General features: G+C 43.9%; 4 protein-coding genes across 4 annotated transcripts; 2 read left to right on the top strand and 2 right to left on the bottom strand.

Moving 5' to 3' along the window:
* The first annotated feature begins 186 nt into the window (after window positions 1-186).
* LOC143896007 (dnaJ homolog subfamily C member 1) lies at window positions 187-2,579 on the top strand. Its single transcript, XM_077403562.1, has 7 exons — window positions 187-549; window positions 646-747; window positions 826-1,044; window positions 1,130-1,374; window positions 1,455-1,761; window positions 1,837-2,055; window positions 2,152-2,579. Exons 1-7 carry the CDS (start codon window positions 388-390, stop codon window positions 2,215-2,217), a joined length of 1,320 nt encoding a protein of 439 aa, XP_077259688.1. The 5' UTR covers window positions 187-387; the 3' UTR covers window positions 2,218-2,579.
* Window positions 2,580-2,713: 134 nt separating this feature from the next.
* On the bottom strand, window positions 2,714-7,051 carry Pea (ATP-dependent RNA helicase pea). The gene is made up of 2 exons (XM_077403509.1): window positions 6,921-7,051; window positions 2,714-6,836 (listed from the first exon to the last, which is right to left on the bottom strand). The coding sequence occupies exon 2, from the start codon at window positions 6,771-6,773 to the stop codon at window positions 3,159-3,161; it is 3,615 nt and encodes a 1,204-aa protein (XP_077259635.1). The 5' UTR covers window positions 6,774-6,836; window positions 6,921-7,051; the 3' UTR covers window positions 2,714-3,158.
* A 150-nt stretch (window positions 7,052-7,201) lies between these two features.
* Window positions 7,202-10,341, top strand: Cpt2 (Carnitine palmitoyltransferase 2). The gene is made up of 7 exons (XM_077403539.1): window positions 7,202-7,406; window positions 7,518-7,558; window positions 7,777-8,338; window positions 8,437-8,970; window positions 9,068-9,557; window positions 9,640-9,832; window positions 9,945-10,341. The coding sequence occupies exons 1-7, from the start codon at window positions 7,368-7,370 to the stop codon at window positions 10,069-10,071; spliced, it is 1,986 nt and encodes a 661-aa protein (XP_077259665.1). The 5' UTR covers window positions 7,202-7,367; the 3' UTR covers window positions 10,072-10,341.
* Window positions 10,103-12,200, bottom strand: LOC143896024 (V-type proton ATPase 21 kDa proteolipid subunit c''). Its single transcript, XM_077403578.1, has 5 exons — window positions 11,954-12,200; window positions 11,679-11,727; window positions 11,503-11,586; window positions 11,024-11,423; window positions 10,103-10,909 (listed from the first exon to the last, which is right to left on the bottom strand). Exons 1-5 carry the CDS (start codon window positions 12,012-12,014, stop codon window positions 10,874-10,876), a joined length of 630 nt encoding a protein of 209 aa, XP_077259704.1. The 5' UTR covers window positions 12,015-12,200; the 3' UTR covers window positions 10,103-10,873.
* Between the last annotated feature and the right edge of the window lie 106 nt (window positions 12,201-12,306).

Genomic DNA, 12,306 nt, shown 5'->3' with positions numbered 1-12,306 from the left:
AGAAGTAGATCAAAATTTATTTTCTTTCACCGGCAGTATAGTCAAGTTTTGTTTTCGTACCGTACGCGCGTAGCATGAGGGGTTCGTCGCGCAGAGTCGATTCTCGCGATACCGCGCGTATCGACACTATCGACCGCGTCGTGATTCCGACACAAATCGCGCGAGCGATCTCTCGGTGTATAGTGTATACGTGTGACATGAGCGGCAATCTGGCTGGCAATGTGGCACCTGCGGCAAAAAGAGGATCTCTAACCTGACTCCTGGGGCACGCTTATAGGCGATCAGGGTGAAGGAGCGACGCTATGTCCTGGACCGTGGATATTTTCGTTTCGCACGGTGCACAGTAAGCAGGACATACGCGCGCGTATTATCGTCAACTATGTCCGCATGCGGTGGACGAAGATGAATCTACCGTCGGTCGTTTTCGGGGTTCTCTGCTTCCTGGACGCGTTCGGGTCCTCCTACGCGTGGGACAACGACGACCTGGAGGTGTTCGACGTGGTCGAGGAGGTCAATCAAAATTTTTACGATGTGCTGGGTGTCACGCAGGTACTCCACTGTGCAGATATATCAAAATGTATAATAGCGCGAAGATGCGCGAGCTCGATTACCTACGATTGATTGACTCAAACTGTTTCTCTCCAGTCCGCGAACGCCTCGGAGATCAAGAAGGCTTTCAGGCGTCTGTCGTTGCAATTGCATCCGGACAAGAACCCGGCGGAGGATGCGGAACTGCAATTTAGAACGGTACTTGGGAAGTGGAAAGGCGGAAGATGCTCAGGTTCTCGAATTAACATCTTGACAACTTGAAATTTTCCCTTTCAGTTAGTCGCTGTTTATGACATTTTGAAAGATTCCGGGAAACGGCAAAAGTATGATAACGTGCTCGTTAACGGGCTGCCGAATTGGCGGTCGGCGGTATATTACTATCGTCACGCCCGAAAAATGGGATTATTGGAGTTGATTGCTTTCTTGTTCATAGTCGTCACGATAGGGCAATACTTCGTAGCTTGGGCGGTGTATATCGAAAAACGATATACTTGCGTGAGTAACGCATCCTTTGCAATCAAGAGAGATGTCTTTTTTTTTTGCGAAATGAAAAAATTAGCGTATTATATTATGATTACAGGAACAAGTTTTAGGTAGTAAACTTCAAAAGATGCAAAAGAAGAATAGAAAGAGTAAAATAGATATTCCAGACTTAGCCGACTTTTTAGAAAAGATTCCTACTCCAACTATATGGGACACTCTTCCAATTCAGTTACCAAAGTGGATAATAGGTTCCGTGATAGCTATACCTTCTACTATTTGTCTCGTCATTCAACTCCTGAAAGAAAGGAAAGAGAAGAAAAAGCAAGAGGAAGAGGAGGCGTTGTAAGTATACAGCTGTTTTTTGCTATATAATTTACATCCATAAATAACTTAAACGTAAGATACTTGAATATCCGTTCTAGAGCGCAAGAGAACGAACAGCCTGAACCGGAAGTAACGTCGCGCGGCGTTAGGAAACGCAGGCCTGGCTTTACTCCGCAAGAAAGAAGCGGTAATAATTCTAAGGAAACCGTTAAAAAAGAGGAGTGCGATTATACGAATCACATCTACGAGAAGCCAACGGTGGCTGGTGGCTTATGGACCGATAACGATATATTAGAACTGATAAAATATGTGAAGAAGTATCCCGGTGGAACTCCAGAACGGTGGGAGAAAATCGCAAACGTTATGAATCGTACCGTCGCGGAAGTTACGCACATGGCTAAGAAGGTTATTACTGTTACGTCAATTTTGTTTCTTAAATTAATCTACGGTAAAAGTTGAGCCGCGTATACTTTGCGTTAGGTGAAAGAGGAAGGTTTGAAGCCTGCTGAATCAGTGGAAGAAGCTTCCGCGGAAGAAAAACCGAAGAAGGTTAAGACTCGTAGTGAAAATACAGTCGGCACTGCTGAGTGGAGTCAGGAACAGCAAAGAGCACTGGAAGCGGCCCTGACGAAATATCCCAAAGGTGCATCTGTAGATAGATGGGAAAAAATTGCAAATTGCGTCGAGGGAAAGACAAAGGTACATTAATTATTTCTCTCCTTGCGGACTATATATAGAAATTTGTAAATCCAATATTTATCCATCATTATAATTTCAAAATTATATTGTTTACAGGAAGAATGCCAGGTGCGCTATAAACAATTGGTGGAAATAGTGAAAAAGAAGCAACAATCTCAATAGCTCAATTTGTATAGAATCCTGTTTTCCCGAAAATGTATTTCGTACCATCGAGCCAAGAAATAGTATTACTGAATAATATCACAAGTGCGGAAGCGAACTTCAAAAGTGATATTTCCTGGTTACACAAAATATCGATTCGTCTCTTTTGAAAGATTATAAATGTCTTATAAATTCTTTTATACAAATGCGTCAACCGTTACGCGTAACACGAATATGCGTCCGTGGACAAACTCGGTTATTATAAGTCAGAGATAAATCTAAGAGAAGGAAAGAATAAGTTAAATAAGAAAATCTTTCCTATGTCATCTTATTAAATGTTATTGAGAATGTATTTATTTAATAAATTTAATAATTAAAATCAAGAGGGGGAAGACTGAAAAGCGCATAATCTTAAACTAATGCCCTCTTCTCTAAAAAGACTGATCAATTAATGTATCATACTTTATCGAAGTAGATTTTTGACGAACGTTGAAAAGAGTATATCGAAAATCTAATATGTGACGTGAACGAATATAATTATATATTTACAATGTTTACAAGTATGTACACCATAAAAAGACCTGTAAATAATCCTCTATAACTGCATTCTTGTACATAATTCAATGATCGCATTACATTTCTCCAGTTTCATCGTGACACCATAATAAAATCAATTCGATATCTTCGCGATATCATAAACTGTCTTCATTCCTTGCTTCCTAACAAAGTATTTTTTTTTTACTTGAATCAAGAATTCTACGTGTTACACTTGCAAAATAAAAGTGTTCTTTGTCCCACAAAGTCCTGTCATTTATAGATGCAAGTTGTCGCTGCATAAAAATGATGAAAATACTATTTCGAGGGTTAAAATTGTCTGTTCTACGTCGTTAAGGATTTCATAAAAATACGCACATTGAATTACCATACCGGAACGATATTTACATAGATCATAAGCGTATTCCTTAATTACGTCGCCTGCGAACCCGCGATATTCTCCACGCGTTCGGCTCCTCGTACTTGTTGTAGAGCGGCTCCAGTCTTTGATTCTTTTTGAACTTGCTGAGTTTGGTCGGATCGCTGAACTTGAAGAACGCGGGTGCGAACTCCACCAGCCACTTCGGATCGATTGTCGTCACCTCTCTCATATACTCCTTGGTAGTCTGCACCAATTCGTGATAGATGACCCATTCCGGCTGGCGATTGAACAACGCGCTACTCGGATGAATATACACCACTTGGCTGTCGACCAGCGTCCTGTATCCCTCCTGCGGGTCTTTCTTCGCGGCGTTTCTGAAGAATCCCGAGCACACCGCCTTCTGTATGCGCACCGTGTTCTTGCCGGCCGATACCACGTCCAATTTATGCCTGTCCATTATGCCCAGCAGTTGCTTACGCACATCTTGAGCACGCTTCAATGTCCTTATCTGCACAAAGTTCTCGTAGCACCAAGCGTTACTCAGCTTGTTGTTCTTCCAGGAATTATAGACCGCCAATAAGGTCAGGTGATCACCCTCGGCTTGATTAAATTTCGCCTTTTTTTGATCGGCCAAGGCCTGCTTGTCCTTCGGCCGATAGAAAACGTTTTGCACGGACAGCATGCTGACGATAGTCAAAATCTCATCGGAGCACTGAAGGTGCACGCTCATGATCAGCATCTTGGATAGATTTGGCTCCAACGGGAATTCCGCCATTCGCCGGCCCAGACGCGTCAGCAGACCCTCGTTGTCGAGAGCGCTCAAGCTGTGCAACGACTCCAACGCCATGATCAGCGATTCCACTGGCGGCGCATCCATAAAATCGAAATGCAGAAGATCGTTGATGCCCATAGTCTTGAGTTGCAGCACGGTGGTGGCCAGATTCGTACGTTGTATCTCCGGGACCGGCGTGGGCAGCATCTCGTCTCTGTAGGCCCGCTCGGTGTAGAGTCGATAACACTTTCCAGGCCCGGTTCTGCCGGCTCGTCCGCTCCTCTGTTTCGCCGCCGCTTGGCTGATCGGCGTCACTATAAGACTGTCCATGCCGGTCTTGGAATTGTAGACCTTCTGTTTGACAAAACCCGGATCGACGACGTAGTAGATACCGTCGATCGTCAGACTGGTCTCGGCGATGTTCGTGGCGATGACGACCTTGCGCGAGCCGGGTGGCGCCGGCTCAAATATTCTAGTCTGCATCTCCGAGGGCAAGGCCGAGTAGACCGGAAGGATAATCAGTTCCGGTACATCCGGGCCCAGTGACTTCATTCGCTCGTAAAGGATCTCACAAGCGGTGTCGATCTCCTCCTGACCAGTGAGAAAGAGCAGGATATCGCCCGGTGGTTCGCGCAGGTGGATCTGCATGACGGTGATCAGCGCGGCGTCCAGGTAATCGGTCTCCGGCTCCTTCGTGTACATCACCTCGACTTCGAACGTGCGCCCGGGTATGGTGAAGATCGGCGCCTCGAAGAAGTACTGCGAGAACTTAACCGCGTCCAGGGTAGCGCTGGTGACGATCAACTTGAGATCGGGCCTACGACCGACCGCCTGCTTCAGCAGGCCGAACAGCACGTCCGTGTGTATCGTGCGCTCGTGCGCCTCGTCCAGCATGATTACCGAGTATGTTTTCAGATCGAGGTCCATCAGGCATTCGCGCAGCAACATACCGTCCGTCATGTACTTGATGCTGGTCTCCGGGCCGGTGCAATCCTCGAAACGGATGGTGTAACCCACCTCCTGACCCAGACAGCAACCAAACTCCTCCGCTACTCTCTTGGCGACGCTCACAGTGGCGACCCGGCGCGGCTGCGTGCAGCCGATCTTGCCGCGCGCGGTGAAACCGGCCTCCGCTAGATACTGCGTGATCTGCGTCGTCTTTCCCGAGCCGGTTTCCCCGATCACGATCAAGATCTGATTATCCGTCACGGCTTTCACCAGATCGTCGCGCAGCTTGTAGATTGGCAAGCTCTGACGCTGCTCCAACAGCGTAAGGTTGGTCTTCTTGCCGAACGATGACTTCTTCCCACCTATCACGTGCTTCTTCCACTCCGGCAAATCCTGCGTTTGCAGACCGATGCCACGCATGTTTGCCGCGAGCGTGCGACTCTCCGCTTCCGGTAACGGGTCTATCCAGTTTTTATTCAGGCCGGTGGGCACCGAGTCCATCTCCTGCTCGCGCTGCAACATCTTTTGCTCCCTGCGCTCCTTCGCCAGTGCGCTCTGCATCATCGCCGCCTGCGCCAGCGAGCCGTCCGGGTTCTTCACTATCCGCACGGGGCTGAGATCGCCCAGCGCTCTGCCGTGACCGTGCAGAAACGGCGGCTCCTCCTCGACGAGCTCGATCTCCACGTCCTCCTCCTCGTCGTCCTCCCGCGGCAGGATCCCGGTCTCCGTGTCAAATTCCGGTAACTCGCTTCTATCGATGCACGACGCGGCCAGCATCTGCTTGATCTCCCACTTCTCCGGCGACGACATGCGTTGCACGCGCTTCCTCGAATACGTCTCATCCTCGTCGTAGTTACCTTGAAGCTCCAGCAGGGAAGTGGGCCTGTCCGGATTGCGCAAGTGTTTCTCATCCTCGTCCGCTTTCGCGATCGACACCACGGGATTTAAATCCCTCCCGGTTTCCTGATCGACATCCTTCATGCTCAGAGATACTTTCTGTCCACCGACGCTGAGAACCTTCACCAGAACCTTCTGTCCTCTCGAGACCACGTCGCTCGCGTTCGCCACTCGACCTTCTCGCCTCAATTGAGAGATGTGAACTAGACCCTCCCAACGGCGTCTTAAACCTTCCAGCTGGACGAAACAACCAAACGGCACGATGTTCGCGACCTTACCGGCGTAAATCTTACCCACCTCGGGCTCCGCGGAGAGCGTCTCTTCAGCAGATCTGGATCTGGATCTGTCGGCGTCGCGTCTCCTCGAGTGTCTCGCGTCTTTGCGATCGCGAGATTGTGATCTCTTGCGGTCCCGGGACCTGGAACGTCTCCTGCGCGTTCTGTCGTGTGATCTGTGACGTGTCCGCGATCTGGAACGCGTCCTAGATCCGTGTCGCCTCTCTCTTCGATCTCTCGGCGATCTGGATCTATGTCGTCTCCTCTCCCTCGACCTGCTTCTGCTTTTCCTTCCTCGCTTGCTCTTTTTCTCAACACTGTCAATTTTACCGTTGCTTATCTCGGTATTCGCAGACTGTTTCTTATTAGATGGTGCAAACGCCTCCAGGGAGGCCATAACGTCGTTAACGATATCTTCGTCCTTGGCGGTGTTGGCCTCGGAACGTGCATCCTCGTTCGGTAACGCCAGCGCTGGAAACTTTTGCGCCAATTCGTCCTGCTTGCTCGTAGACTTGGACGGCTTCTCCGTGGACGTTTTTGCAGGCTTCATGTGCTGTATTATTCTGAGGAGATTAGCTATGAAGGAGTCCGAGAACTCTGCCCCGTTTTCAATCAGCACCTTCTTGAACGGTGCAAACGTGCTGTTCTTCTCCGCCAGATGTATAATAAACTCGGCCAGGTCCTTGTCGTTCAATCCCAGGTGGTTCTCCAATTCCGTGCAGATTTTCGACACCAGAGACAGGTGCTCCAGCTTCGTAACCTCCTCCATTATTACGCGATGTTGCACAAGAGTTGCAAACACACTTCTGTTATTTAAATTTGATTCTTGCGACTGAAAGTTGACGAGGGAGTTAAATAAGTGCGATGACGACCGATATTAGTGACGACAAGAGAACTTTTCGTTTACAATACTTACTTTTTCTCCACTTACAACGTCGAATTATAAAAACGAAAATACAAGGCGGATAGACATTACCGCGGCGTCCAACCTAACCTAACCTAACCTCTCCGCCGTCCGGGCGCTGCCTATGATTTCTGCACTTGTGAATAGTGGCGCCAGCTGGTAGCCTAGATGTTTTTTTGGACCTATCTCACTTGGAGCTCCTGTTTTAATTGGTTCTTCATGGTAATACGTCCATTCAATGCGCAGTCCAGTCGATGCGTAATGTATGTACACACACTGACGCGTAGTGTGTAGAGACGTACAGTGGAAAGGGTTGTCAGTTGTCATTGCACGTCATCCGGAACCACTGTGCATGTGTACATTGACCTGACGTGAATTATATTATTTTTATATATTTTTTTTTCGTTGCGTTTTCAAGAGCAATTAAAGTTAGAGGTAAAAGCGGTATTGGATTACGAGATGTTTATCCTAACGAAAAGCGGATTCCGAAAATTTATGGTAAATTACTTGTTTGACGCACGGTCATATATGCTGTATATATTTTTATAAATTTAAATTTTTTAAATTATTTTCCGTTTTTATTTCCCGTCTCTGTTACATATATTACAGGTAAGCCGTGGAGGGGTGGCACTATCACAACAATTAGCTAGGTAGTAGTGTTTTGTTTTACATATTTCTAGTAATAGAGACATAGGTTTTTTTATTTTTATACTTTGAAGACTTAAATTGTCACTGTGAAATTAGCTTACTATAAAATTAGCGTCATAATTTGAATAATGATGATTTTGTGAAATAATGGCGTTGAAGTTCAAATGTGTGACCGTTTAATTAAAGAAACGGATACTAATTATGTGTTTTTGTTTCACAGGAGTACCGCAGCTTTGTACGACAGCACCGAATATCAATATATACAGATTAGCAAAGTGCCAACGTTGCATTTTCAAGCGTCCTTGCCTCGTTTACCGATACCGAAGCTCGAAGACTCGTGTAGAAGGTATTTGAATGCGCAGAAACCTCTATTAAATAATGAGGAGTTGCAGAACACATCGTCTTGTGTCTCGAAATTTCTCACTAGCGAGGGACAAAGCTTGCAAAAGCTGTTACTCCAAAAAAATGCTGAGAACTCACACACCAGTTACATCAGCGAACCGTGGTTCGACATGTATTTGCAAGATCGCAAACCATTGCCGATCAATTATAATCCTTTCTTAGTCTTCGTGCCAGAATCCGATCCAAAGTATGATGCGCAATTGGTGAAGGCGACAAATCTTGTCGTATCATCGATGAGATTCTTAAAATCGCTCAAGAACAACGTTCTAGAACCAGAGGTGTTTCATATGAAACCTGAGAAGTCAGATACCGAGTTATTTCGCAACGTCACAAGACTGATCCCATCTCGCTTTAGTTGGTATGGCGCTTATCTATTTAAGGTATGAATAAATTAGACAATGTTTTGTGCGAAACATTCTAAGATAAATTGATAGAAGATTGTTTAAAACAAATTTAACACGACAACTTTTCATTATAGGCTTTTCCTTTAGATATGTCTCAATACAAGAATCTGTTCGATACAACTAGAATACCGGAGTTGGGAAAAGATAGAATCTTTCATGATCCCTCAGCCAAACACCTGGTCGTACTGAGGAAAGGTCATTTTTATGCGTTCAACGTTTTGGATGCAAATGACTCCATTCGTAGTCCTAAAGAGATAGCTGCGTGCTTAAAAGCCATTTTGGAAGACGATAGGCCAGCAAATAGATATCCCGTGGGCATTCTTACGTCGTCGGAAAGGGACCAGTGGGCACGGGCACGCTCACATTTAGTCGAAACAGGGAATCGGGAAATTCTTCAGAAAATCGATTCGGCTGTATTCGTAATGATCTTAGATGATGAAATTATCGGTACCGACTACAACAAGTTAATTAGAACGTACTTACATACAGACGGCACCAATCGGTGGTTTGACAAGTCGTTTTCTCTCATTGTTTCCAAGGATGGTTATGGTGGACTCAACTTTGAGCACTCGTGGGGCGATGGTGTTGCGGTACTCAGATATTTCCAAGTGAGCGATACACCGTTTCGGTATATTAGGCATCGTTTAATGCAATTGACTGTAAAAATTTGAGAATGCAAAATGTAAAAAATCTTTGTCATTCTAGGATGTGAAAGCCGATATATCGAAGAAACCTAGATTTCATCCTAATGAAGTGGATGAACTTTCTAAAGAAAGCGTAAACGTAGAGAGACTACAATTCTCTATAGACGCGAAGAGCGAGAGTATCATCGATCAACAAAAGATAGATTATCGAGAGTGGGTAAATCGGCTGTGCGTTGATTTTATGATTTACGAAGATTTTGGTAAGGAACAGTGTAAGAAGCTCGGGGTAAGTCCGGATGCCGTGATGCAGCTGGCATTCCAATTGGCATTGTATACCCTAGAAGGCAAATCGGTACCAACTTATGAATCTTGCAGCACAGCTGCATACAAACACGGCAGAACAGAAACTATCAGACCTTGTACGCTAGAGACTAAAGCGATCTGCGTCGCTATGACTCAGAAGCAAGTCGAGCTTTCTAAATCACAGCTAAAAAAGATGATACTTGATTGTAGCAAAGCTCACAACGTGCTCACGAAAGAGGCCGTGATGGGTAATTAGATTTCATTGTTCAAGCAGCTTTCAAGTAAACGGATTTAAAAGAATGCGTATAGATTCGATGCGATACTTTACAGGTCAGGGATTCGACAGGCATCTATTCGTTTTGAGAAGAATTTCAGAGGAATCGGGTTCCGTTAAGCCAGCCATTTTTCAAGATCCAGCTTACAATGCTCTAAATTATAATATACTGTCTACATCTACTTTATCAAGTCCAGATGTAATGGTTGGTGGATTTGGACCAGTGGTACCCGATGGCTATGGAATCGGGTAAGACATTTATGTTAAGTTGCCATCACATTGGATATGATACAATTATTAGCACCTTGTTATATCCTTTAGATTATATTACTTTTTAAAACAGAATTAATGTTTTGTTTAGATACATGATCCAGGACAAACGTTTGGGTTCAGTCGTGACGAGTTACGAAGGCAGTCGTAACGCCAGTCAATACGTACAAGCGCTAGCACATGCGTTCAAGAGCATTCACGATGTGTTACATACATAATACAACAATCATAGTTATGTAACTTGCCAGATATATTTAGTTACATCTTTATTTGAATGTAATTTTTCCGAGATCATTGACAGTTATTATTATATAATATTGTACATTTACAAGAATGTTTATAATGTTATTTATATCAGAGGTAGGCACAAGTCTCCTTTTTTGGAGTCTTAAACGGGTAAAGCAATAACGATGATATGACTATTACCTCTGATGATCATAAACTTTTATACAATTGTTAAATAAATATTTTTAATACTTTTTAAGAGATTGACAATGCGTCCTAATTTTTATAAACAACTACTTTCCCATCAAATAGCTAATGATTAGATACATGATTAAAATATAAAGGATAAATTATATTGCGTATCGACTTTACTTACATCAACGAGGAAATATGTACATTAATTTATGCAAAAACGAGCGCTATAACGCACTCAAAATATGAAACAAAAATTACGTTGCTTTCTAATATTGATAAAAACTATGGCCTATTGCAACTTTTACATATAATCTTCGCCATTGAGCTTCAAAAAAAGTAGAATGTGTCCAAAACGATATAACAGGCGATATTCACAGATACAGAATGGATGTTAAGTCATCTAGAATCGCACGAGTATAATTACAGACATGCAATAATATACCAAATTCACACATTGGTATTTGGAAAATTCTTCTCTTTCTTTCACAATGATTTCATAGATATATGCAGTCATCCCTCTAGACTCTTCTTTACTGGTGACTAAATGTGGAATGGAACATTGTGATCACGATAACACTCCATAGCTTATTCTCTGGTAATTTATGATAGCTTATCGCCCATCTTCACTTTGGATGTCTGAAAAGAAAATTTGTAAACACAAGTATATATATTCGCTATAGACACGTTTAGACACATATTATTTTGACCATTTCTCATTGCATACCACTTTCATGACGCGTCTTAACTTACCATATAAATACCAACGATTAAACCAAAGAGGCCTATAGCTGAACCAAAGATCTCGACTATAAGAATCTTTACGAAAAGGGCAGAGTTAGCCGCGTCGGCGAGAGCAGCGCCGGAGCCAACGATGCCGACCGCTATGCCACAGAAAAGATTGACGAGGCCAACGGCGAAACCAGCACCGAACATTAAGTACCCGGACAACCAGTTTTGATTTCTGATCTCTTCGTTGTCGAAAACTGTCGCATAATTAAATTTCTCGAGCATTCCAGATAGAACAATGGCAGTGATCAGGCCATAGATAGCTACAGCCTCGCAGAATATCACAGAAATCAAATTCTTTGTCTTGATTCTAGGAGCTTTCACGCCACCACCGACAATAGACACTCCTGTTGTATGGATACCTCTGAAAATGACAAATAAATAAGACATTTTGGCGTAACACGAGTTGAGTTTATTTGAAACTATAAAGATATCTAACTTACAATGCCGCGCCTACTACGGACAGAGCTACCGACAGACCTATACCTAAAGTGCACCACATGTATGGAGAAGTATTCGTCAAGAACCTAAATTAGAAAACAAACATTAGGATCTCTTTACGCCGAGAATTCAATAAGATAAGAAACCACTGATACGCAAGACAAATGTATGAACATACCATCCGATGCTAACCTGCTCTCCCTTGCCAGTAAATACATAATACAAAACTGCAACATATATATATACACAAAATATATAATATATTAAATATATGCATATATAAAATAAAAAAAGAAAGAAAAAAAGAAATAGATAAGCTTGACACGAGATTGCTGGCAACGCGACGACATCATACATAGATAATTTGAGAAAAGATCAAACGCATGAAAGGCACTAACGCGACGATACATTTCTTCGTTTATTAATTTATCATAATATACATGTGAAGCATACCTAAAATAAGGATCGTTGCCGAAGCGGTGATCGCGAATGTGTTACCCAATATGTATCTCATCGTCGCGATGGTAAGTCTCGCCGTTCACGAAATACGATATACGCAAAATCCCACGGTCGAAACTCCGGGGAGAAGCCAAGTAGCCCGATACTCCCGGTAGTCCTTTCGTTTCTTGTCTTAACGAATCTTCGATCTCCACATCGAGAAAAGCTCACGAGATAAATCGCGCACACCCGTCGCTCGCTCGCCGTCATGTGACGACGACTGCTCCGGATTCTGGTAACCGTTGGTGATTTTTTTTTTTCACTATCGAGGGGAAAAGGGAATCACGCGCACAGTCTGTTCTTTTTAG

The sequence above is a fragment of the Temnothorax americanus genome, unplaced genomic scaffold (assembly GCF_048541705.1).
Source record: "Temnothorax americanus isolate GAGA-0224 unplaced genomic scaffold, ASM4854170v1 Scaffold1, whole genome shotgun sequence".
Classification (NCBI taxonomy): Eukaryota; Metazoa; Arthropoda; class Insecta; order Hymenoptera; family Formicidae; genus Temnothorax; species Temnothorax americanus.
The sequence above is the reverse complement of the archived record's forward strand: the minus strand, read 5'-3'. Positions and strand labels throughout refer to the sequence as shown.